This window comes from Neodiprion fabricii, chromosome 3, assembly GCF_021155785.1.
Source record: "Neodiprion fabricii isolate iyNeoFabr1 chromosome 3, iyNeoFabr1.1, whole genome shotgun sequence".
Classification (NCBI taxonomy): domain Eukaryota; kingdom Metazoa; phylum Arthropoda; class Insecta; order Hymenoptera; family Diprionidae; genus Neodiprion; species Neodiprion fabricii.
Genome location: NC_060241.1, coordinates 31,533,817 through 31,557,554, shown reverse-complemented (window position 1 = coordinate 31,557,554; position 23,738 = coordinate 31,533,817). Strand labels below are relative to the sequence as shown.

General features: G+C 38.6%; 2 protein-coding genes and 1 long non-coding RNA gene across 5 annotated transcripts; all 3 read left to right on the top strand.

Moving 5' to 3' along the window:
- The first annotated feature begins 22 nt into the window (after positions 1 to 22).
- On the top strand, positions 23 to 593 carry LOC124178514. Its single transcript, XR_006869828.1, has 2 exons — positions 23 to 156; positions 235 to 593. It is a non-coding gene; the product is annotated as an uncharacterized LOC124178514 (long non-coding RNA).
- A 1,284-nt stretch (positions 594 to 1,877) lies between these two features.
- LOC124178311 (vanin-like protein 1) lies at positions 1,878 to 13,178 on the top strand. The gene is made up of 7 exons (XM_046561548.1): positions 1,878 to 2,657; positions 2,734 to 3,030; positions 3,676 to 3,765; positions 9,426 to 9,497; positions 9,633 to 9,770; positions 10,069 to 10,221; positions 10,350 to 13,178. Exons 1-7 carry the CDS (start codon positions 1,893 to 1,895, stop codon positions 11,691 to 11,693), a joined length of 2,859 nt encoding a protein of 952 aa, XP_046417504.1. The 5' UTR covers positions 1,878 to 1,892; the 3' UTR covers positions 11,694 to 13,178.
- A 1,910-nt stretch (positions 13,179 to 15,088) lies between these two features.
- On the top strand, positions 15,089 to 23,690 carry LOC124178494. Of its 3 annotated transcripts, XM_046561878.1 has the most exons (14): positions 15,089 to 15,757; positions 16,081 to 16,278; positions 17,819 to 17,903; positions 18,036 to 18,202; positions 18,766 to 18,941; positions 19,061 to 19,193; positions 19,619 to 19,657; positions 20,016 to 20,063; positions 20,805 to 20,994; positions 21,068 to 21,387; positions 21,704 to 21,972; positions 22,067 to 22,174; positions 22,659 to 22,796; positions 22,987 to 23,059. In XM_046561878.1, exons 2-13 carry the CDS (start codon positions 16,192 to 16,194, stop codon positions 22,792 to 22,794), a joined length of 1,758 nt encoding a protein of 585 aa, XP_046417834.1. In that variant the 5' UTR covers positions 15,089 to 15,757; positions 16,081 to 16,191; the 3' UTR covers positions 22,795 to 22,796; positions 22,987 to 23,059. The 3 variants fall into 3 exon arrangements, with proteins under 3 accessions (XP_046417834.1, XP_046417836.1, XP_046417837.1); XM_046561880.1 differs by lacking the exons at positions 15,089 to 15,757; positions 16,081 to 16,278 and adding an exon at positions 17,001 to 17,172 and having other exon boundaries at positions 22,659 to 23,687; XM_046561881.1 differs by lacking the exons at positions 15,089 to 15,757; positions 16,081 to 16,278; positions 18,036 to 18,202 and adding an exon at positions 17,001 to 17,172 and having other exon boundaries at positions 22,659 to 23,690.
- The last annotated feature ends 48 nt before the right edge of the window (positions 23,691 to 23,738 follow it).

Below are 23,738 nucleotides of genomic sequence, written 5' to 3'. Positions count from 1 at the left end.
GACATGCACGGTGAAAACCACGCGCAGCCTTTTCCGCGCATTTGATGGATCGATACGGACTCAAGGAGCAGAATCTGCAGGGTGCGAAGGTACCCTAAGGATTCAATCCTGTAGGGGTTCACGATTACCACCGTGACGAAAATTCAAGAACTTCCGGTAATCTATGGCAATTAAAAAAGTTCAGAACATACTTCAACCACTCCATTGTTAAATGTTTATAACTTGTGATTACAGAATTGGAACATGACAGTGCGAAAACGACTATGTTTGCGTCATTGAGTAGGTCCCTTTAAATTTTTAATCATTTGGGTAATCTACTCGTAGACAGCTTATCGCAAAAATTATATAATTATATTGTAATATTCCATTCAGTATTCTCGATTTTAAGTGTCAAATCGCAGTGACAAGAAATACGTGCAAAAAATGTTCGCATTTTTCGAGTTATCTGACCTTCCTTGTCTCTTTCTCTCTGAATGCTGGATATATTAATTCGTGGCATTTGATTTGATTTTCACACGATGATGAAACTTTGCACAGTAATATAACTATCTGATAATAAATTGTGAACAAAATAAACAAACTTAAATGAAGTACGAATTGCTATTTTCATTACAAAAGAAAAACAATTTTTCGGCTTGTCTACCAAACGGTTTATTAATATGTATATATTCAAATTTAATTAAGTCAAACTTACGATAGCAAAAATAGAACTACGGCATTTAGTTTCGTCGCCAATTTATAATTTATTGATTAGTTAACAAGCAATTTGAGTTTATTATGAGGTCGTCTAACTATTGCGAGTCGAGAAAACATGTAAGACATCTAGTTATTGACACAAGATGAAGCTGGTGAGATCCAGTTCGTGTTGAATGGTTATCGGTATCAGAGCTCAGAGAGCATTGATAAGGTGTTTATCATTCAACGTATTCCGGTTAAACCAGTTTTAATATTTCCAACAAAATGCAATCGCTGGGACCCCAACCGATCACTAGAACTGGGTGAAATCTTGTGCAATAACGGTGAAGGTGGAGAGGCGGAGGGGGGGGGGGGGGGGAGGGCAGTTATGAACACGAGTTAAATTAAAGATAGTCCGATAGTCGTTAATGAGAGCGAAAAAAAGAACCTTGGAATAATCCCTGAGTGAACTAGATCTGCGGAACGACGCAAATTCAGTAGCGACGGGCTTGCGAACGTCGCAATGCAAATTTCCAAAAGGATATTGACCAATGGAAAGTGTGTGGACCTTAGGTAAACTACGTTAAGGCTTTTGTAAATTCTTTAAGTGTCTGCAAACATATTGATTGAATTTTTAGATGACTATGAAACTCTTGTATACACTTTCGCAGTTACTTTCAAAGTTAACATAATATCGTTAAGGTTTTACGATATAATTGGCCGTTCAACTTGTCAAATTTAATGAATTTTCTTAGGACGCCTTTAGTTAAAATAGACTCGAACCAAAGCAACAGCAACGGGGTGTTAAAATTCGACAAGATTTTTAGTTACTCCACGACCAGTGAGGAAGCCAGTCAGCAGGTCAATTGATTACAGCCGGTGAAAATTCTTTTGAAAAAAAAAATAAAAAATGAATCGTGCGTACAACGTACCTAGACGAAGTCAACTCACAGTTTCTCAAGAATTTGCGCCGATAACTTTAATCAGCCGAGCAATCGGTAGTTTTCCGCTTCAAATCAAAAACGTTTCGGGTGTTCAGGTACTCCTCCTCCAAACTAACATACATTTGCAATTTGAATCACATATCGTTGAGGTAGCATTCCGATTGATACAACATGCGTCCCAGATCACTACGAGGCTTCAACTTACAGGTGTTCGTACCGTCGGGTTGTTCGATGATCTACTCGATCGTTTTACTCGGATTAACTTTCGTTAACATGATATACGTACCTCAGATGACATTGACTGTGGGTCAGTTTATGAACCATGGTAAGAACAGCACTCAGAGCAACACGTTCCTGAATAAAGAACTGCGATTGGTGGATCCGCCTCTATTTATCAGGTTAATGAATACCATGGTGATGAATTTGATGGGAATATCGAGCCGGATAAATTCTCTCTGTTACTTAAGACGTCACTTGCCGACGGCGTTTGCTGCGTTGAATGCGATCGACGGTTTTCTGGATCCGGAGCTGAAGCAGCGTCGAAGGAACGTTCGCACAATTTGGGCAATTTTCGCAGCTAGTATTCTCGTTGGAATACCGAGCCAGATTTACTCAGCGATATTTGTTTACGTGGGAGATTCTTGTGTCATTGGAATCTACGTATTTATGAACAATCTGAACAACTTCACTGCTGTTCTGGCGGAAGCTCAATTTTTGGCATTGTGCCACCTGCTTAAATCAAGATTCGAGAGTATAAATCGCAGATTTTTCGAACTTTCTACGCACTTGAATCTTCCACCAAACGATAATTCCCACGGAAATATGGCCGGGAGGATTATCTTGACGCGGGCAAAGGTTCCCTCGAAGATAAAATGCGTGACCGATTTAGAAAGGGAATTTATTGCGAACAAGGAACCTCGTTTCAAACCCGAAGAGAACTTGCCGCTTGACGTACCGACTTATAACACCATCGAAACCTTGCGATTAGGGCATCAACGCCTGTGCGACGTTCTCGACCAAGCTAATCACATGTTTCAGGTAAGTGTGTGTGTCGGCCTGTCCTAATTTCCACCCACGCAAATGCGTTAACTCACTTTATGAAACCTTTCTTCAGATGCAGCTCTTCTTCTCACTCAGTGGTTGCTTTCTCAATCTGCTGTTTAACATGTACTCGTTCTTCTCTGGTGGCGCCTGGCTTCGACGGGATAACTTCACTCCCACCGGCTCGAACGCTGCCGCAAATAAAGCGTTGAATAATCCGCTTATTAACTTGTCGTGGGGGCTTTATTACTTGATTAGATTCACGTCTATGACTGCCATGGCATCGAAGACTACCAAAGCCGCCAAACGCACGCTTGTTCACATCTTGAACGTCAGGAGATGCGGAATAGATTTTGCTACGAAAGAGGAGGTGGGTTATGAGAGAATATTACTAATTATACGGTATATTGGTGAAGGGCATCATAAATTGAGAATTCAAGAGAAGTGTTCAAGAAGATATTTTTTGACAAAAAATTATGGGTTCGTTACTGAAGCATTGATTGTTGAGTTAATTTACAGAATTCATAGGCACAATTATTATATCAAGTTTGTATAGCAAACCGTCACACGATGAGCATACGGTTTTAACTGCATTTGAGATAAACTTTTTACGCGTGAGGGTAAATATAGTTCCACGCACATGCAGGGACGTATAATATAATGAGAGAACGTTAAGATCTTGCATCATTTATCAGCCACATTGCATAGATCTATGGCTTGACTGTAATCTGACAATGATTTACATCATGTGACTGTTTGTCGGTAAATAAAATTATTATCTCTGAGATTGTGCTTAAAATTGACTAATACTTGTGTTGAACATTAACAATAATTCGTAGACTGGACACGAGGGTAAATTGAAACCCAAGAACATTAACATTTGATGACTTTAAATGTCACCTTTGTGAAAATTAGTTTCAAATTTTCAGTTATTGATGCACACGTTCCCCTAAATGTATGTGTGAGAATTCCGATACTATATAGTACAAATGATGAATACCGCTTCATTTTTTAGCTAAGCTTCTTCTACGATCACGTCGTAGGAAGAAAAGTTGAATTTTCTGCAGCAGGTTTCTTCAATTTGGATATTAAACTAATATCTTCGGCAAGTGATCATTTTATCCAACGATGATAAGTTACGTTAGGTCTTTCTGTTAAAAAGCAATATCAGAGGGCCCGAGTGTAGGCAACTAAGGTTACTTCTTGTGATGGAGTTTCATTCACGGAGCATGCTTTTACTCGGTGGTTTAATCGCAGCAGAAGCAGCCCAAAACTAAACTACGGTTGTTAAACTAAATCGGCAACCAAAGTTGAAAACTAATTTTCGTTCATGCATCGTACAATTTGTGAAATAAGGCGTAAATAGTCGTTGTAGGTTTAGTTCATTTTCGAGAAAAAAGAAATCATTTTTATCAACGATATACGAAGAATTACAGCTTGTCGTGAATTCTCAATTTTGCATTCACGACAGATAAATTTTCATTACTGTATTTTACGGTACATGTCGAATGACGGAGGCTGGCTTTTTCCTTATAAAACGTAATGTAAGCACCTTTTGTAGCACGAACTATATTTATTTACTTGAAAGCAACAAGTAAATTCTGATGAACTGACGAAGCGCAAAATCGAACGACGGTAAATTCGATTTAATACCGGCATTGGTTAAAAACTTCACTCATTGGCAGTTTTAAAAAACTACATCCCGGACAAGTCACTTGAGGACATTATTATCGACTGATGATGATTTTCAACCAGCGCAGTGTAACACAAGTTGTCCACACACAGGCGAACCAACGCTAGTGCGCATTCAATTTTCCCATCCTTATGACGGTTTTCAATTTCGAACGCAATTAAGAACTTTATTGTGAAAGTTTCTAATATCTTTTCCACATTTTAGGTTATAGCTACAACATCTACTTATCTTGTAATCATGGTACAGTTCCAGTAATCTTATAACGTCGCCTAACATCAGCTTATCTAACATCAATCAGCTCAGAATGGAAACCACGAAATGTTGGCAAAAGTACACAGAGGCGATTCTCAACTCACAGGGAATATAAAGTAATTGAATTAGGCCAAGATGTCATTAGTCTTAAACATGAAGCACAAAAGTCGAACCAATGAATTATATATGCTTCGGTTTTACTCCTAACAGATGCTGACGATGTTCCAAATGAAGATGCAGAGCTGCTGTTAATTGGCGAAAGTTGGCTCATTTACCCCTATCGACTAATTTACCGTTCAAGTGCAAGATCCAATTCAGTAGTTTCTCCGACGCATGCTTCATGCAACTTACGTTACGTTCAAGTGATACAAGAACTATACGTTTAGGCGTTCAAGGAAATCAAGTTTCGACTATACATGTCGATCGTAAACTGAATTCACCAAGTATTACATCTTTTATTAAATTTTACTCAATAGTAAGTTATAACATATAAGTTTTTGGAGATAGAAAATATTACTGAATAAAGTGTAATATTATTGACATTGAATTGATTTAATCTATTACGTAGAAAAAAAAGAGTTATAAATTATTAGTCAAGTAAAACTCCTACGCCTATAACATCTGTTCATTTCCAACGCAACCTCGGACTAGTTACGTACCTATTATACAAAATTTGGTATTTTTAAACGTTTTGAGCAAAATGACTGTCCGTTTGAAACCACTTCTAGCCAGACAACTTCGATCAATGAGAATCTCATTAGCGCCATGTGAAAAAAACGCAAACATGATTGAAAGCGTAATCGTAGGCTCTTTCGAGTGCTAATTGAGTGCCAACGAGGCGTCATTCGGTATCAGAGCACTGACAAGAAGTACCGAAACAACGAGGATTTCAAGAGTAAATCAAGACAGAAATTGAGCGGTTTTTATATGCTAACCGGTTATCGCATGCCCGTATTGACGATTATCATGCACTAGATTGCTCTCCGCCTCTCCCCTTTGAGTTTTACGATGTCAGCTAGTCTCGATTCGACAAGACGGCACACTTACGATTAAAAGATACAGACAAAAACACAAAGAATCTTCATATTCACTTGCGGCTCACACATCAATTCATGGAAAACGCCAAAAATAAAGAATATCGAAGAATTGGCGTTGAGAAATAATCATATAATCATTACACGCATTGTTATCCCGAAAACCGCTAAATATGTGAGCCTGATAATTGCAGTGATAAAAATATTTTCATGACGGCGATTTAGGAGTAATTTAGAACGAAGGCAAAACTGCATGTGGTCACCTAATTTAATGGTCGTCACAGGAAATGTTTGCTTCCAAACTCGATAGCGAAACTATCTTATCGGATTAGTATAAAAGAATCACAACATGTTTCGTTTCAGCGGATATAATTAAAAAAAAAATTTCCAGTAGTATCTAAGTTACTGTAGGCATACTTCACATACTGTTATGGATGTGCGTAACTTGGCACGTAATAATCATTCTATATTTCAGTAAGTACGTGACATTCGACCCGAACAAACATTACATATATGACATAAATACATTTGTCAATAAAAATATGAGGAACAACTTAACGGGACATCGAGTATTATAGAAGTTTTACCGTATAAGGCTAAACAGGAGAAACAGAAAATTAATTACATATAAGGAAAAAATTATTCCAGGAATTGCACAGAGGAAAATAACCATCATTGTTTGATAATACACGATATTTTATCAGTATCACTACCACACGTACCCAATATTTAAAAGGAATTCGGATCACTTAAGTTGCTGAGAGAATGCAATTAGAGAATTAGCTTAAAATTGACCAAGTTCCTGAATTTGAAAATAAATACCAGGATATGTGGTAATCAAAGTCTGAAAATTATGTATCAGAGTTACCAAAACTGATGATTAAAGGTTTAGGATTGACCAGATGATTGAATGTTTGAATTCACATTATCCTGTATCGATATATCACGTAAATCTCAAGTTGCGTTATGTTAGAACTACAATATATACAATTCATGGGGATTTAAATATAATAACTATTCCAAAAAATGAACCCATTCTCAAGCATCATGGTGAAAAGTTACAAATAGTTCGTATGCGTCATTAAATTATTATAAACTCGTGTTTTTTTCGCATCTTCGATCAACATTTCCGGCCCAATTGGAGCGATCCGCACGCGTTTTACAGCAAGAATCGGTATTTCAACATCTTCTTCGTTTCACTTTTGGAATTCATATTTTATCGAGTATTTGTTCGAAAAATTTTTTATCCTGACTGTACATGACATGCATTCTCGAGCATTGTCGGGAGCAATTGTGCTGGTGACTGTATTGGCAAGACGCAAGCTTCGTATCGTCACGAATGCGGTGTTACGGTGTTGATGAAATGGCGTGTCGCTTTACCTTTGGTTCAAGTCGTCTTTGTATCAAACGCAAACTAGACTTTGCACAGTGACTGTATCTGTAAATGAGGTAATCCAACTACGATTATAATAATAAAAAGTTAAATCAACGTATGACAATTCAACTGAACTGCTCCAAATTCCAATGATTATTGATTATTCTGCACGGTCCGTAGAACGGCGTGATACGTCAAGCAGATAAGTATAATGCTGTTGACCTCATGCTCGCGGTTTATCTCAGCCGGTTGGCGGCCGTAAAACTAGAATAGTGTAGTACGTTCTTTTTTTACAAATGATAAGAAAAACAAATTGAATCTAGTTACTGCATACAAAGGTGTGGTTTTTTTTATCGCGGTTAATATACACCGGTAAGATCACGCGGCAACAATTCATTGTAGGAGTGTCGAAGTCAAGTTTAAAATCCATCAACAACCACAATGGAAACGACGCGTTCATTGAGATTAGGTGGAGTTTGAAACCCAGAGTTATTTTCAGAGGCGGCCAACCAACACTTTTGCATCAGTCAGACTTTGCAAAATGAATAGTTTGCTGTAAGCCGTCTCTGTATTATGTATATAAGTATATAAGCATGTATTATATACGTAGACTTGTTGTTTTTCTACATGCCTCATTTATCTTGTTACGCAGATCTTTGGGGTAATTCCCGAGGCATGGGTACTCGTGGAATTCATTGACCAAGGATAAAAATACACCAAGCTAACACACTCGATGTACTTTGTTTATTGGCAGTTAATCTTGTACATAATTATAATAACCCTAACAAATTATAACATATTTCTTACTTATTGCCGCTTGACCTGACTGTAACCTATACAATTTGGAAATACCCACAGGGAAAACTATGTATAATCAACATTGAACGAACGTCACTCAAGAATCGTCGATTACAAATTTAAAGAAATTCTGAGGAAATGTCATTTGCCGATTCATCAATCATTCACCGATCGTATTTATCGATTAGTCCGAAAATTGCATGACATATGTGCAATTTAGATATATACCGGCGTATGGAGGAAATGATTCATCGCGCAAGCGTGTGTGCGTCTTACTAACATGGGTATAGGTATTGCGCATTCGCACAGTCATACGTTATACGTGCAGGTAATTCGTAAATACACATTGTACCATAAAACGTGATGGTAAATGATAAGTCGATAATATAAAACCACTCCTTTCCCGAGTTTTAGCTTCAGTCCACCGTCAACGATCCGTTTCAATTAATTGTAAGTTTAAAATCGTCGAATCCCGTTCGCTCGTAACTATTTGATCGTACCTGTACGTGATTTATATTACCATCGATTCGTTCCTCCGTAATTGTTCGATAAGTGAGAACCGGCATAAACGCCGCTCCGATAATTATTCGCTAGACTTCAAAGACGTCGGTCTTGACTGCAGTTATCAGATTGGCCACGGGAGGTATTCATCTTCAGTCACCGAAAACATTTGCCTTTCGTCATACTGCAAATACTTGTAAATACAAGCGCTTGCCGACGCCTTGCTAGCCCACCCATCGTCGCAATACCTGTTCGACAACTATCGCATACATTTTTATATCGCCAATTCAAGCCACGCGAAAGTGTTGCAGCAATTCAGTAAGCCAACGCTGTTGGGTGCAGATCTGATGCTCAGTCTGCCGTATGATTGCCTCGCAAATAGGACAAGTCATACGCATATCGCTATATGTATATTGCTAAAGTGACACGTCAGTTGAGAAAAGTGACTGCGATTGTGGAGAACGATTGTCCAAGGATACGCCTTCAAGACTTTACCGTTCGTACCGAGTAGTCATTTTTAAGTATTCCGCATAGTTCGGGTGAAATTTTAAATCATCATCGAGTGAAATGTTCACGTCAAAACATTTCATGTGTCAATACGTAAACCATAGATTTATCGCATGTAAATCGTTGCAAATACTAATTTTGCAACTCTGACATTGAAGTTACTGGATAGAATCATCGTAATGAAATACATGTTGTTGGTGCAAGAATAATTGCGATGAGTGCATGTCTAAAATCAATGCCGCGCTAGAAGTAATTAATTAAATATTTATGCTCGAAGTCTTTACTCTGTATACCACGCCATCTGATTCTCTCATCTCATTTTACGTCATCAGTCATTGTGACTTGCTTACTTATTGTTAGTCTCTCGTCGCCAAACATGCGACTTCTTTTCAGTGAATTCAGCTTCCGAGAATTAATTTTATGTAATTTCCGAACGAAATTTTTATCCCCTTGTGTGACAAAGGACTTTATCCTCAGGTTTAGTCACATGTAATGGAAATCGTCTCGGAATCTCCACCGTAAACGATGACGCGATCTGCAGAGCAGGAAAAAATTCTCAATCTAGACAGATTCGTAACAATACACGGTTTTTCATTTCCAGATAAACAATCATGCGGTCTCTGAGCTTATCGATTGCCGTTCTGGGGCTGACGGTTTTGGCCCAATTGACATTCGAGGTGCGTATCAATCAGCTGCAGACTGGCTGATTCACAAAGTCGTATCTTTCGAGAATGACGATAACAGATTTTACATTAAAAAAATCAACAGTTTGATCACGCATAGCTAATTGTTGTTTTCTATATGCTCCGCAGGTCTCCGCTGCAGATACAATTTCTTACATAGGTGCCGTCGCCGAATATTACCCGGTAACAAATGGAACTAACGGAACAACGATCGCGACGGCCAATGCCAACAACTACGTTACAATCATCAAAACCGCTTGGGGTTACGTGAGTATTTTTAAACGGCAACTGTGCAGACCTCGAAAGATTCTGCGAACAATTTTAATGCAGTAACCTTCGCGTGGAATGAATCTGAATTATAACAGATTAAATTTCAGCAGTAAACAATGCAGGGGTATCGTGTTTCGCGTTTATTGATATTCCTCTCGCAGAACTGACCTGTGGTTGTTTGTTTGAGGTGCCATTATTAACTGCGGATAAACGAAACCGCCTAGTCATTACCGATGAAAGTAATAAACTCGTTACGTGCCTGATGTCACATACATCTTGCGATGAACACTTTCAGAACGCGGACATCCTTGTATTCCCGGAGGACTCATTAACGACTGGTATGACCTACTCCGACACGAATAGAACTTTGTATCCTTCATTCGGTTCCGTAGTACCAGATGCCGGATTGGATATTCCCTGCGATAACGCATCGACGGTCGTAATAGAGGTTCGTATCTCAGTTTTGTACACCCACCGTAGTTATAGGCGAGTTACGATGTTCGAATTGCTGGCCTAAAAGCAACCTTCGTCAGTACAGACGTAGATATTCGAAATGCTGAATTGATATTTGTCCAGGCTTTGAAGTTGATATCGTGCGCTGCGAAGCAGTACTCGATTTACGTGGTCGTGAACGTGATCGAGAAGGAGAATTGCACCAGCACGGGAACAACGTCTCGGCCTTGTCCCAGCGACGGTTACTTCTTCTACAACACGAACGTGGTGTTCAACCGAACCGGAGGCATTGTCTCGAGGTACAGGAAGTTCAACCTGTTCGCCGAACCTGGCATAAATGTAACGTCGAGTCCGGAAAACGTGACGTTCACCACGGACTTCAACGTCACGTTCGGATTGATAATTTGCAACGACATCCTCTACAAGACCCCGGCTCTATCGCTCGTCGACGACCATAACGTCACCGACATCATTTTCCCCGCACGGTGGTTCTCAGAATTACCTTACCTAACTTCGATTCAGACCCAGTCAGCTTGGTCTTACGCCAACAACGTGAACCTCCTGGCATCGGGCTACAACAATCCAACAACCAGCAACGGGGGCAGTGGGATTCACGCTGGAACCAGCGGTAAATTGGTCACCCTTTTGTCGGAGAGCGCGAAGAACGCTCTTTTAGTGGCAAGGGTGCCAAAGGTGATCGACGGAGTCCGAAGCAACGTCGTATCCACGACTTATCCGCTGACCTACGAGTTCAGCAGCACGGAAATTACGACTCTGGCGAACATCACGACCGTTTCCCAGAACGCCTTTTACCAGGATACCTTGGCGCCTTACGCAACGAGCGTTTTGCCGCTGACCAACGGCACGACGACCACTTGGCACGAACTCTGCGACCGAGAGCTTTGCTGTTCCTTCTATGTGAACAGAACTTTCAGCGCGTCTAGTGTCAATTCAAGCGTCAATTATTACAGGTATAGAACCGCCGTTTTCAACGGAGTTAGATCCTTCGCTGGTACCACCACCGCCGGAATACAGACCTGCAGTGTCATCGCTTGCACTAACGACACCCTGGCCAGTTGCGGGCTGAGGTTCAACGCGACGGAAACCGTCGTGCAGCCAACCGTCTTCAACAGCGTCTTTGTGTCCGGAAACTTTTCCAAAAACTCCACCACCATGCAAATGCCCAACTCGTTGACCACGGATATTCTTCCTCTAAATGCCAGCGACTTCACATATAATAGAGTCAATATTTCAGGATCTTCTTTAACCAATATCACCTACAATCTAACGATACAGTCAAGCAACTTGTACACTTTTGCTATTTACGGTAGAAACTTCTCCGCTGATGAGCTGGCCGTTAGTTCTGCCAACGTTGCTTCGTCTGCGGTCCAGCTTTTGCGATTCTCTTTCACGACGAGCGTATTTTTGGCAGTAATTGAAACTTTATTCGTTAGGAGCTATCTATAAACACCATCAGGAAAGCAAGTTCTTTAGAAAAAAACGACCGAATATCTGCGGTTAGTATACAAGTATATATAGCTGCATGAATCCGTGTTCGGCAAAGTCATGCTAACGGTTACTTTTTCGTTAAAGCAAATCATTCAAATGTTACATAACGCGAAGGAGGAAGATTCTGAGAACATTCACAGATATTCGTGATCCAATCGAAGATTTGATTATTTATATGCATCAATTTCGTAAACAAGTATTCACTTGAACAGCTTATACAAGTTTAGTTTGCAAACACTTACAATTAGTTACTTGCGTGAGACCATGCCAGTATTTAAATCGTCAGTCGGTACGTCGTATCGTTCATAGTATTATAGTTAAATGAAAAACGAACCCCGTTCAGAATACGTATTAAAGGTAATAACCGTTCATTCGTATTATGATATTCTCATAACAGCAGCGTATTTCTAAAATTATTCTGCATTCATACCTCACATAATCAGTTACAAACGTGTTGAACGTCGTCAAAATCGAGTGAGTGGCACCTCTAGATGGGAAAACATTTTGTAACACTTTTCTTTTACATGTTGTTATTCACATAATTTATCTAGTATTTTTTTAAGGGTATGATAATAAACGTGATGTTGATGAGGTTTCCTGTGAACTTTTCAACGTATATATGACTTAAAACTGCGAAGGCGGAAAATTTCGACTTCGAATTTAGATGTAAATATTTTTAAGGCCGTCTTCTTGAAAATTTGATCGGATCATTGCTAGATGCGTCTGTTACCAATATTCAAAAGAAGCATGTTAGAAATTTAAAATTACGTTAATAAGGAGCTTTACAGATAACACGTGAGGAGATACCGTCATTCCGGGGACGTTTTACAAAAAGAGATTGCTACTTTGTTATTAAATAGAATGATTATTTTATTATAAAAGACATATGTCAGGAGGACCTGTGTCTTAAATATTTGAAACTGAAAAACATATCAATTATGGAGTATATTTCAACTCTATAGCAAAGACTAGTCATATCTAACATAAAAATACGGATTTCCAGCATAACAATTCATTATATATATATATATATATTCAATAGTTAATTACTCTTATGTACAACGAAATGACCATATAATTATAATTTTTCAACATGTTTGGTAAGAAAATCTATTATTTTCGATGAATAATTCGTTCCTGGCTGCGTTCCCGTATATGATCGGGCATTTACGAAATATTCATGTTCCCGAAATGACGAAACATATGCAGTCATGGATTTATCGAATTAATAAACGCGCGTGTATAGATAAAAAAATTTATCAAACTTCAACTTAAATCAACTTCTCGAGTTCTACAGAACAAATCAACGTTTTCACTTATTGAGTAGATACTTACGATAAGTTCTTATATTTTATCTTATAATTATACCGGTAGTACACAGCCATGTACAAATAACGTTTTATTGGTGCGTTTTTACTTCCAATGAAAATGGAAAAAAAATGTCGTCGAAAACTAATTAAATCGAGTATGGCTGCGTTCACTGAAATGATGCATAAAGTTGCAGCAAAACTATGAAATAAATTAGTAATGGCAACAATACTGTGTTGCCAAGAAAAATTGAAGGTGTCATTTAATATCCTCCGGATTCAGTTTACAAAAGGTTTTAAAACGTTCAATACTACTTTGCCTTATATTATAGCTATTGTTGTTAATAGATTGAGAACTTAAGGACGATTCTTAGGTTCTCTGTGAAAAAAATATATTACATAACTTAATTTCAACGTACATTGTTGTTGTAACGTTATAACTAAGTAATATAAATAATTCGAACTCAATCATTTTAATACAAATGAGAAATTCAACAATATAACGATAACGGTGGCAAATCCGTTACTTTCGTGATTTTATGCCATGTAGGATACGTGAAAAGAAACAAAGATGAATTGCGGGTGGGTAAAACTTCAAAACGACGAAGACATAACAAGTAACTTAACCGAGTTTCCTTATTGAGGAATGTATTCGGAGTTTCCACGCGTTTTGACCTAAATCCTACTGACGCAGTGCTAGGGTAAAAGTACGTTTCCGCCTGTCAGACCGCGATAGGAGATGAGTTGCAACACCGAACACGTTTTTCAACGAGGAAACTCTTGCTAGGCTTACATATTCCAAAGAGAAATTATAGCTAATTCACGTATCATAATATGCCTGATTCGGAATGAACTTTGATGGTTACTGCTTTCACTGCAAAAAGTATACCTGTATACAAGACATTCTAGTTTGCGGCCAAAATAACATATTTTCCAATCAATAACTGTTATTAGTTTAGAAAACTTATATCCTTAAACTTTGACTTTTTTCTAGGATTTACTTCACATAAAAATGTGCGACGAGTGAAAAAACAACAATAGCTCAAATATTTCATATTTAACTTAAGGTAAATCATAGCTGAATAAACCACGACGCTATCCTCGTGTTGAGTCCTAGTTCTTGTACTCGCGGTATAACAGCAGACTCCGCAACCATTTGCAGTTTGGCACTATTATTATATATATATATTAGACCTGTCCTTAAGCAGCGCAAAATCGAATTTTAATGGTCTTACCATCCAAATTGGTTCGTAATAATTCAAAAAAAAAATTCAGAATTTTTATAAAATTTTCCCTCCATATTTAGGAAGCCTTACTTTTTCCCATGAGGAAAGCATTGATTTTTCGTGATTTTTCATCTTTTTTTTACCGTTGCCCTAATTATCAGTTAAAAAATCGTAAATTCTCAGAAAATGTTGACAGTTACGTTACCTTTTTGTTGAATTTTTTGGAATTCGATTCAAGCATTTTTGGGCTGGATCAATCACATTTTTATTCTCAGCCGGGTTCTTGAAATTGGTTTTCGTGGGGATGCGACGTGCTCGAACAGCAAGTGAAGTAGGAAAAACAGAAAAATTTTAAATCTTAGCAGAATCGATTTGGCTGCAGGGGTGGCCTCGAATTTTGTTTACGTAATTAATTATTTTGTACAAAGAATTCCGTATGTTTTAATACTACTCCGATTGAATTCTTCCGATACTTAACTCTCCAAATCACGTTTTTCGACTTGTTTCCGCGTTTTTCGCAACATATAGAGAATAAAAATGTGATTGATCTAGCCCAAAAATGCTTGTATCGAATTCCAAAAAATTCGAATCGAAACGAATTGAAGCGAGTTTCTTGCACGACCGTGAAATTTATTAGTTAAAAATGACCGACCAAATTGTTATACAGACTTCATTCGTGGTTAGGTTTGATTACTTCAACGATTTATTATTTATTTACGAATTTATTGAAAACGGTTGCATTTGCACCCGCGTTTTCGTTTCGAGTTGACACATAATGTCTCGTAATGTGCTTCGATGTATAAATTGAATCGCTGGTCCAGGAATTTTAGTGCTTTTAGTGAAACAGGTATTTTAACTTGAATACACTTTGGTACATGAAATCAAAATTAAAAACGCTGCTTATCAATAAGAAGCTGGAGTAGGAAAATCGTATCGGTAGAATTGTTTTCGGTGTGATTTGTACAGAATATTGGGAATTCCGTTCCTTTATCACAGATGCGAAAACGCTTCTCCCTGTTTGGTGAGTAACCGGTTGACCGCTGCTGCTGATCTAATCAAATTTCTGGGCCAGTCCGGCAAATCAAAAAAAGCAGAAAAACAGCGAGCCTTGAAAATTAACTTCCTTCTACGATTGGAGGAAATATTATTCCGCGCTCCTGTTCGAAATATTATTCCGCGTCGTCGGTTTAGTGTTAGTGAGAAACTTGATAAACTTAATACTTCTCTAGGTGGGGGCACTATAAAGGCTACGAAACGAACGTCGAAAATCCACTCAGTCGCGACTAAACCTGTAACTTCGGTAGTGTGCGTAGACTTTCCAGGGTAATTCAAGTTTCAAAATTACATGGTTGGCTTTTCTCCGCAAGATTTCTGCGACGCGTTCTTCGTTTCACGAATAATTTTATTTTTCACTCCGTACACGCGTCAACCGGCGCATCCGAAAAGTAACGCAGGCGATGCGAATTGGCAATAAGCACGCATTACCGAGGTTTTTCTCTGCTAGTATTTACATATTTTCTTTACAGAAATGTTCGTGTAACGTCTTTCACCGATAATCTATTGACCGTTAACTTACGATTCATTTTTGCTCGACCCATGCTCGCGTGTTTCGATCCTCGAACATTTTTCACGATTCCGTATCGCTGAATCTTGCGGGAATAGAATTCTTAATCACGTTACACAAATGCATATACTTTCCCGAATCGCGACACTTGCAATGTCCGTACGTAAATCACTGAAAATACTGAACTTGTTGTTATCCGAGTAACTCGTGCTACAGGTTCTAATTGCCACCTCGATATCATGTCACAGATAATCTGATAAATGGAGCGATCTCCCGCCAATATTCAGCGCCAGCGAACAACTCGTCTTCTTCATCGTCGCACGTGACACGTACAATGCAATCCTGAGATTCTTGTCGAAATGTGCGGCCTCAAAATTATTGTACTCACCCTTTGCATTTGGCACGTTTCTGCCGTGCTAATGAAAGATCAATGTCAGCGGGAATACGTACGTATGAACAACTTGTAAAAATTGAAACGCGGCTCACGTCGCACCCACTTAAAACCGCGAAGATGCGCCAATTTCACACAGATTAGCCGCACGAAATATTTTACCCCGCAATACGGATTTTCTCTTTGCAAAACATGCCATGGGATCAAAATTTTAGACTAACGAATAAGTTCGGGAATAAAAAATTTTGAGCGACTGGTACTTGGCGGATATAATTTCGTGTGAAATGAGGTAAAATTTCAAGTGTTTTTATGTGAGTGCGGTCTAACTGAGCCAATGCATGTATTTCGTTGTAAGATTAATCGTAGTACTCGTACTTTGCTTTCAATTTGCATTTTTGAAAGCGTTCGTTATATTTGTGAAAGAAACATCACTTGCGGGAGAATTTGCAATATATATAAACTCTCGTCCGGAGTCCGAGACCAGCCACAAACTATATGTGTACGAAGCGGAAATGATAACAACCACATTAGCCTGTAAGACGAAAGATTCCATAACCATGAAATTTACGTTGGAAGTTCTTGCTTCGGTACGCACATAGCCTTATACGGTGACTCGTCACCATTTTTTTTCAGTCATCAACAGAGCACATCCCGAACTTATAGATTCGTGTTGTAATTTAACAAGAAAAATTATAAGATCCCATTTCGTATCGAGGATTACATTTTTTCGTCGACATCTGGGTTAATAATTTATTTAAGTCATTATTTAAGTCACCAACATATCGTCAGAGGCCTTTCGTCGTTCAAAGACAGCATATCTGTACGTTTATCGCCCAGACCTTTATTTACGATCCATAAAATCCGACGACTCTTGGATACACGAAATCATTTCTCAATAGTGATTTGACGTCAAACGCCGGAAAATATTTCGTGGAACTTGCTTCGCGAGGTAAAAGCAGACGAGCGAAATGTATCGTTTTTAATTTTGCAACAACTTTTCAAGGTACTGAGTTAAGTATATCCCAATTTCTACGATATCGAGACAGCTCTGATTCTCAATTTGGAAAGAGAATATGGCACAACAATTGCATTTATTCATAATTGAAAGATCAACTTTACCAAACTGCCGAAACGTGATTCTGGTGGAGAATGAAAATTCAGTCACTAGGGTGACAAGCAAATTTCGAAATCAGCAAAATGTCACCTGCGACTTCAACTGACGATTCGGTCCAAAGCGTTGAAATTATTGTACCATCGCCTTTTCGACAATTAGTTTGAATTTCTGACCTAGATAACGGAAATGCTTTTACAGTTAACAAATAGATTCCAACAATTATCAGGGTTGCTATCAGAGGTGATCTTCTGCTATCTATTGTGAACCCAGAGCGCAAAGCTCAGCAGGACTATTTTAGATCAGAGTCTAAAATTCCAGACAGTAAGAAGGTATCCATCCGTAACTCGACATAAAACATTAACATACACTAAAACTATTTCTCCGCAGGTTGATAAACATAACGGAGCTTTCATTCATTGGTGGAGCAGTTCGCGAATTAAAGAAAAAAATATACACTTTAAATACTCTTTACGATTTCCAGGAGTTCCCTGCAGAGTGGAAATCGACAGAAAATGACACTCTTGGACCTGGCAAGATGAAAGTAGTTTATGACAAAAACGCAAACGGTGAGATTCTTAGGAATAAAATTGCTCGAAATTTATCTGGTTGATCTAAGTAAGTAAAGATCAATCGATCTTCATTAAAAACGTTTGGTTCGTTCGGTGATATGACGTGTTCTGGCATACTTTGTTTCACAGAGATTCGTGCGACGTTCGTAAATGGACCGAAAGATGTTTGGATAACAGCACTTATCAAACCGACTGACAACGCCTACTGTCCTAAGACCCTCGAAGATGCTGAGAATCTTTTTCTATATAATCAAAATTATGTTCAACGATCCAATACTGCATACAAAGCGTCAAAGGTAATTAACTTCCGACCACGTGACAGAGAGCCAAATTTTAGTAAACTTCCGCAGGTTGACTGTAAGACAGAAGGCTTCGTATACACCATATTTCGACAAATGTATGCAAGATCAAGCAATCGTAAACTTAGTAATTCTATCAAATTCAGGGCTATTTTCAATTCTTCGTTTTATGGGGGTAGTCGGGCGGAATTTTGATCGTACTGAGTTTTTGTTCTTAAAATGACTAGAAAAGATCAGATGAAAAATTTCTTTCAACCGGATCAAAATGATGATAGTGTGTATTCTGAAACACAAATTCAATCTTCTGTGACAAAGTGTATGCGCTAACAATTTTTTGCAGCGGTACGCAAAAAATTTCCTGCCAATAATTCCTCTATATCCTCTACGATACAGACTTTCAGCATAAACATCATCGAGCGCAGTACATTTTTGGATTGAGATTAGATCAGTTACGTTGTTATGTCTTAAGTCAGCATAAAGTCAAATTATTTACAATTTCGAAAATCGACACATGTGTCATATTCCGACCAAGCGTTATACAGATGCGTTGTTGTTTTCAGAATGCCGAAAAGCTAATGACCATCCCAAAACCAATTACTGGTTGTTATTATTTCAATATAACGGATGAAAACGGCACCAATTGGTTATACGGCGGTCAATTTTACAATACGTCCAATCCTCACATCGATCCTCACCCGAAATGCAAACTAGAGTACTATCCCCCTGGTGACACGACGTGAGTTCCTAACGTACAATTTCATTCCATAACTCGACCATATTAAGTATCTGCTGTGATAATTTGCGCATGGCTGAATCAGCCGTATAACAAGGCAGTTCTTGCATTACTGTTTTCAGGAAAGAAAGTGTAAACATTCGTGTGACGGTACCGACATTGTGCCGCACGCTAGCATTATGCGTGATAAGCCATAACGGAAGCAGAACCGGAGAGGAATGCGACTGGCCTCGAATGGTGGAACAGTTTGAAAGGGTAATACAGCATTAGATTTACTTTATTTGCGAATATTCGATTAATACGATATATTCTACATCTTGTTTTGTTTCAATGGCCTACGGTTATTACCAATTGGCAATTATACATACATGATTGCACTTCCACGTTATAATTTTCTTGCTCCGTCAATATTGATGCTAAAAACACTTTTTCAAAGATTCAATTTATGTAGGTATACGTAGGTAGAATATTTTTTATGCGCTACCTCCGTCAACACACGACTGCCCTAAAGCTTTTACGGAAGATAGACTTTGTGGCATGTGCGCACATAGGGACTTTTTGACTCGTGTGAGGTACTTTGCACTCGTCAAGTAATCTCTATTTCATGCGCGCGTGCTACGGAAATAACTATATTGCGATCTAGCGGGCCTCTGAACTGACGTTTTCTCAATTCTTTTCAGGACACGTGGGACGACTGTGAAGATACAGTTTTGGGAGACGTAAGTGTTGCTTGACATTTAAATTTTCTATATCGATACAATTAATTCTGAACATAAAAATTTAAAGTGACAAAATTACGGCTTCGATACCCTTAAATTCAACTGTACTGTGTACAACACTACAGTCGAACCTCGATCGATGGAAAGGGCTTTGAGGTACCGCCAGCATCGGTTCTGCGGGAACCTCGATTCTGTGGAATCCGGTTCAAAGCTGTCCCGACAATCGAGGTCCGACTGTATAGGGCACTGTTTGTCAGTATGTAATTTGGCCAATTTTCCTTAATTTTTCTTCTAATCCGATATATGATCTTGTACAAGACAATACAAGATATTGAAGCAAAGATTTATTGTGTTTCAGGAATGGACTAACTGTACGCTTCGTGAGCAGTCCTCGAAACTTCAAGCGGTAAGCTTTGCGTTTTTCTGAAATTCGATCATAGTATCGGAAAACTCAAATTTGAGTCCAAATCCAAACGAACTCATGAGTTCGTTAGGTTTGTTTAATTGTACAAAGGCTATGAAATACGTTTTGGAAGCAGCAAGGAAAACTAATCTCGATTGCTTGTGTGAAATAATAATGATCAAAAATCAAAACTTGATCTTTGTTGTGCTGAAATAATAAGCCCTTTGAATTTTCGACCTTAAGATCAAGAAAATGTTTGCATCAAGTATCTAAGAGAGAGATTAACGGTGAGCCTTGGCCGATTCTGAGCGCAGTTGCCTCTGCTCTCCCTTAAGGTTTACTGCACAATATTTTCTTCTAATCATTCGCGGCGAAACCATTATATTAGGTGTGGAGCACTCCACACCTCGAATTTTAGTAGGTGTGAGTTCCTCAACTCACATATTTGCACTTTCGAAAAATTAAATTTGGTTTCGATTACTAGAATATCAACGATGATGCAAGATTAGTTGGACGATGCAGCTATAATATCCACATCCACCAAAATATAGGTGAAGAATTGAATCTTGACCTTCTGAGATAAACGAATTCATCAATCTTAATAAGTGCGGAAAAGCAACTTCCGGTATATCCAAGTGAAATGAAAGTGTACTTTGTATAAAATAGACCGAAACTCAGTTCCACACCTTGAAAATATATGTACCGCACAACCTGTTTCTAATTACATAAATCTTCTTGTTATAGAAACAATATATACGTCTGAACCATTCAGAATGGATAGTGGATGTTACACGGGAAGAAGAAAGCGAATGCAATTCTAATCGTAGTTATTACGTGTCGATTTACACGATCATTGGTCAATGCAGATTTCAAAATAAACCAGTGGACTATTATCGTTGGCAACCTTTTATCTCTGACGAAGTGTTCCGCTTTAGTACGTAATTCAAATGTGCCAACTTTTTATAATAAAACGAATCAATTAATGAATTTACATGATTTATTTGCAGCTCCTCCACGTGCCTGCAATTACCAGCCAACAGAAGATAGCCCCTATTCCCTCGAACTTGTTGCGACTATTCTTCCCTACGTCGCACTGGGTGCCATTTTAGTAGGAATACTACTTCATTGGATCAGGAAGTACAACTATTTGATAGCTGTAGATAAGCTCAATAAAGAAAGACACAACGGAAAGTCGCAAAGAGCTCCGGAACAGAGTGATGACGGAGCATCGAAGGGAATTTTGTTGGTTTATACCAAGGGTTCGCTGTCGTTCATGGATAAAATGGAAAATTTTCGAAATTATTTGAGGCTTGCTTGTGGCTGCAGGGTAAGATTATTTGTAAACCTAAAGACCAGTCGTCGTACATACTTCACGTGTTGTCCGAAGTACAGAGAGGATCTCGCGAAGAGGGCGAGAAGGGTCTCACTCGAGAAAGACCCAACCAAAAACGGTCGAAGCAAGGCAAAGAGTCACCTCGGTTACCTTGAATGGTTCCCATTCGGGAAATCCTCTCATTGTCAAGGGAGGATATTAAATTAAAGTCAAGCACTTCGCGTTGTTGGCGACCAAGTATCCGGATGTCGAATGCACAAGTTATGCGGCATCGCGTCAACCTCTTTAAACGCTTTGTCTGTGATTCTAGGTTTACGACTTGCAGTCGCAGGAAGACGAGGATGACGTTGCAACATACGGAGCTACAGAATGGATTGGCAAGTTGTTACTGAATGGCAGCAAAGTAATTTTCGTTGACACCCCGGAGTTCCGTTCTATGGTCAATGGAATCGAATCTGACACAGCGGAAGAACGCGAACCGGTTGTTGACTCGCGTGATCTTGCGTTGCGATACGCTGTTGAGTCAGCTAAGAACGTCCAAGATCCCTCGACTCAATATTGCCAGCACTTTGTTGTTCGGTTAGTGACTGTGGAGAGAAATCGCGTTTCTTTCAATAAGCCGTGGTACAATATTCCAGTTCTCATTTCTAACCATACATTCCTCGATTCGCAGTTGGGACGAAATAAAAACTACCGACGACTGGAATGACCCATTATCGTTGATCGCACCTCACATTCGTTTCAATCTTCCGGAGAATTTCGGTACTTTGTGCGAGTACATGTGAGTTATATTTCTTTACTTTTCAATCTACGGATTACGTTGAATGTTAGCGAAATATGGTGCAGCGCCGAACTCGGAAATCGGATTCTCTCTTTGACGTCATAATTATTTTTTTCTATCTCGTTCGACGGTTGTAATAGATACTTGGAACGGAGACTTATTAGAATTCGAGTCATTAGAGTGACGTTTCGGAAGGACCCAGAATGAGAACCGTCTGACTTGCAAAAACTATCGAGTGACAAGAATATTGTTCACGGTACAAAATATCTATCGTGCACACATCATTTCATTACATGTATACTGATTTCTAACATTTTGACATCATTTCACCTGATTCGCCATTGGTTCAGTGTCATAACTCGATTCACTGTACCAAAGACCATAGAACTTCGACCGTCACAAAACCAAGCCGAATTACCTGGTCGATATATTTTAAAGCTTGCGTGAGTTTAAAATTCAGCCGTAATCGATTTGTCTGTTGCAGCCGCAACTCAATGGGTACAAAATTCAACTACCATGTAGTTGACGTCCCAAATGCTGCTGAAGCTTCATACGAGCAAAGTATCTCACAGGATTGTCCACGAGCGCTATTGGTTCCGTTTCGTCAAAAATACTACTAACTGTAATAAGTAAATCTATTATGATTGTGCTCACTGAAATGATGCATAAGGTTGCAGAAAAACTTTGAAATAAATTAGTAATGGCAATGATACTGTGTTGCCAAGAAAATGTGAAGGTATTATTTAATCGGCTATGGATTAGGTTTACAAAAAGTTTTGAAGTGCTCAATATTACTTTGCCTTATGTTATAGCCGTTGTTCTCAGTGGATTAATACTTCAGGACGTTTCTTCGGTTCTTCGTGAAAAAAATGTATCACATATCTTAATTTCAACGTACATTCTTGATGTAATGTTAAAACTAAGTAATATAGATAATGTGTACTCAATCATTTCAATTAAAATGATAATTTCAACAATATAACGGCGACGATAGCAAATTTGTCACCTTCGTGATTTTGTGCCATGTAGGATACTTGAAAAGAAACAAAGACGAATTGCGGGTGGGTAAAACTTCAAAACGACGAAGACATAACAAGTAACTTAACCGAGTTCCCTTATTGAGAAATGTATTCGGTGTTTCAATTCGTTTTGACTGATGAACTTACGGACACAGTGCTGAAATAAAAAACCGTTTTCGTCAGCTAGCCCGCGATAAGAGTTGAGTTGCCACACCGAATACATTTCTCAGTAACTAAACTCCTACTAGGATTACATATTCCAAGGCAAATTATGGCTAATTCACGTATCAAAATATGCCTGATTCGGAATGAACTTCGATGTTTACTGCTTTCACTGCAAAAAGTACACCTGTATATAAGGCATTCTAGTTTTGCGGCCAAAATAACATATTTTCCAATCAACAATTGTTATTCGTTTATAAAACTTATATACTTAGGATTCGAATTTCCTCTACAATATGTATTGATTTCAAACAACAATGCCTGACGAGTGAAACTCTACAATAGCTCAATTATTTCATGCCGAACTTGAGGTAAATCATTGT

What these genes read in the sequence shown, in the direction of transcription:
- LOC124178311 (XM_046561548.1), top strand. Translation starts at nt 1,893, where the DNA reads ATGATATACGTACCTCAGATGACATTGACTGTGGGTCAGTTTATGAAC. An exon ending in AAGCTAATCACATGTTTCAG is followed by an intron (nt 2,658 to 2,733) that starts GTAAGTGTGTGT and finishes ACCTTTCTTCAG; the next exon opens with ATGCAGCTCTTCTTCTCACT. An exon ending in ATTTTGCTACGAAAGAGGAG is followed by an intron (nt 3,031 to 3,675) that starts GTGGGTTATGAG and finishes TTCATTTTTTAG; the next exon opens with CTAAGCTTCTTCTACGATCA.
- LOC124178494 (XM_046561878.1), top strand. Translation starts at nt 16,192, where the DNA reads ATGTGCGGCCTCAAAATTATTGTACTCACCCTTTGCATTTGGCACGTT. An exon ending in TGGTGGAACAGTTTGAAAGG is followed by an intron (nt 19,194 to 19,618) that starts GTAATACAGCAT and finishes AATTCTTTTCAG; the next exon opens with GACACGTGGGACGACTGTGA. An exon ending in TGACGAAGTGTTCCGCTTTA is followed by an intron (nt 20,995 to 21,067) that starts GTACGTAATTCA and finishes ATTTATTTGCAG; the next exon opens with CTCCTCCACGTGCCTGCAAT.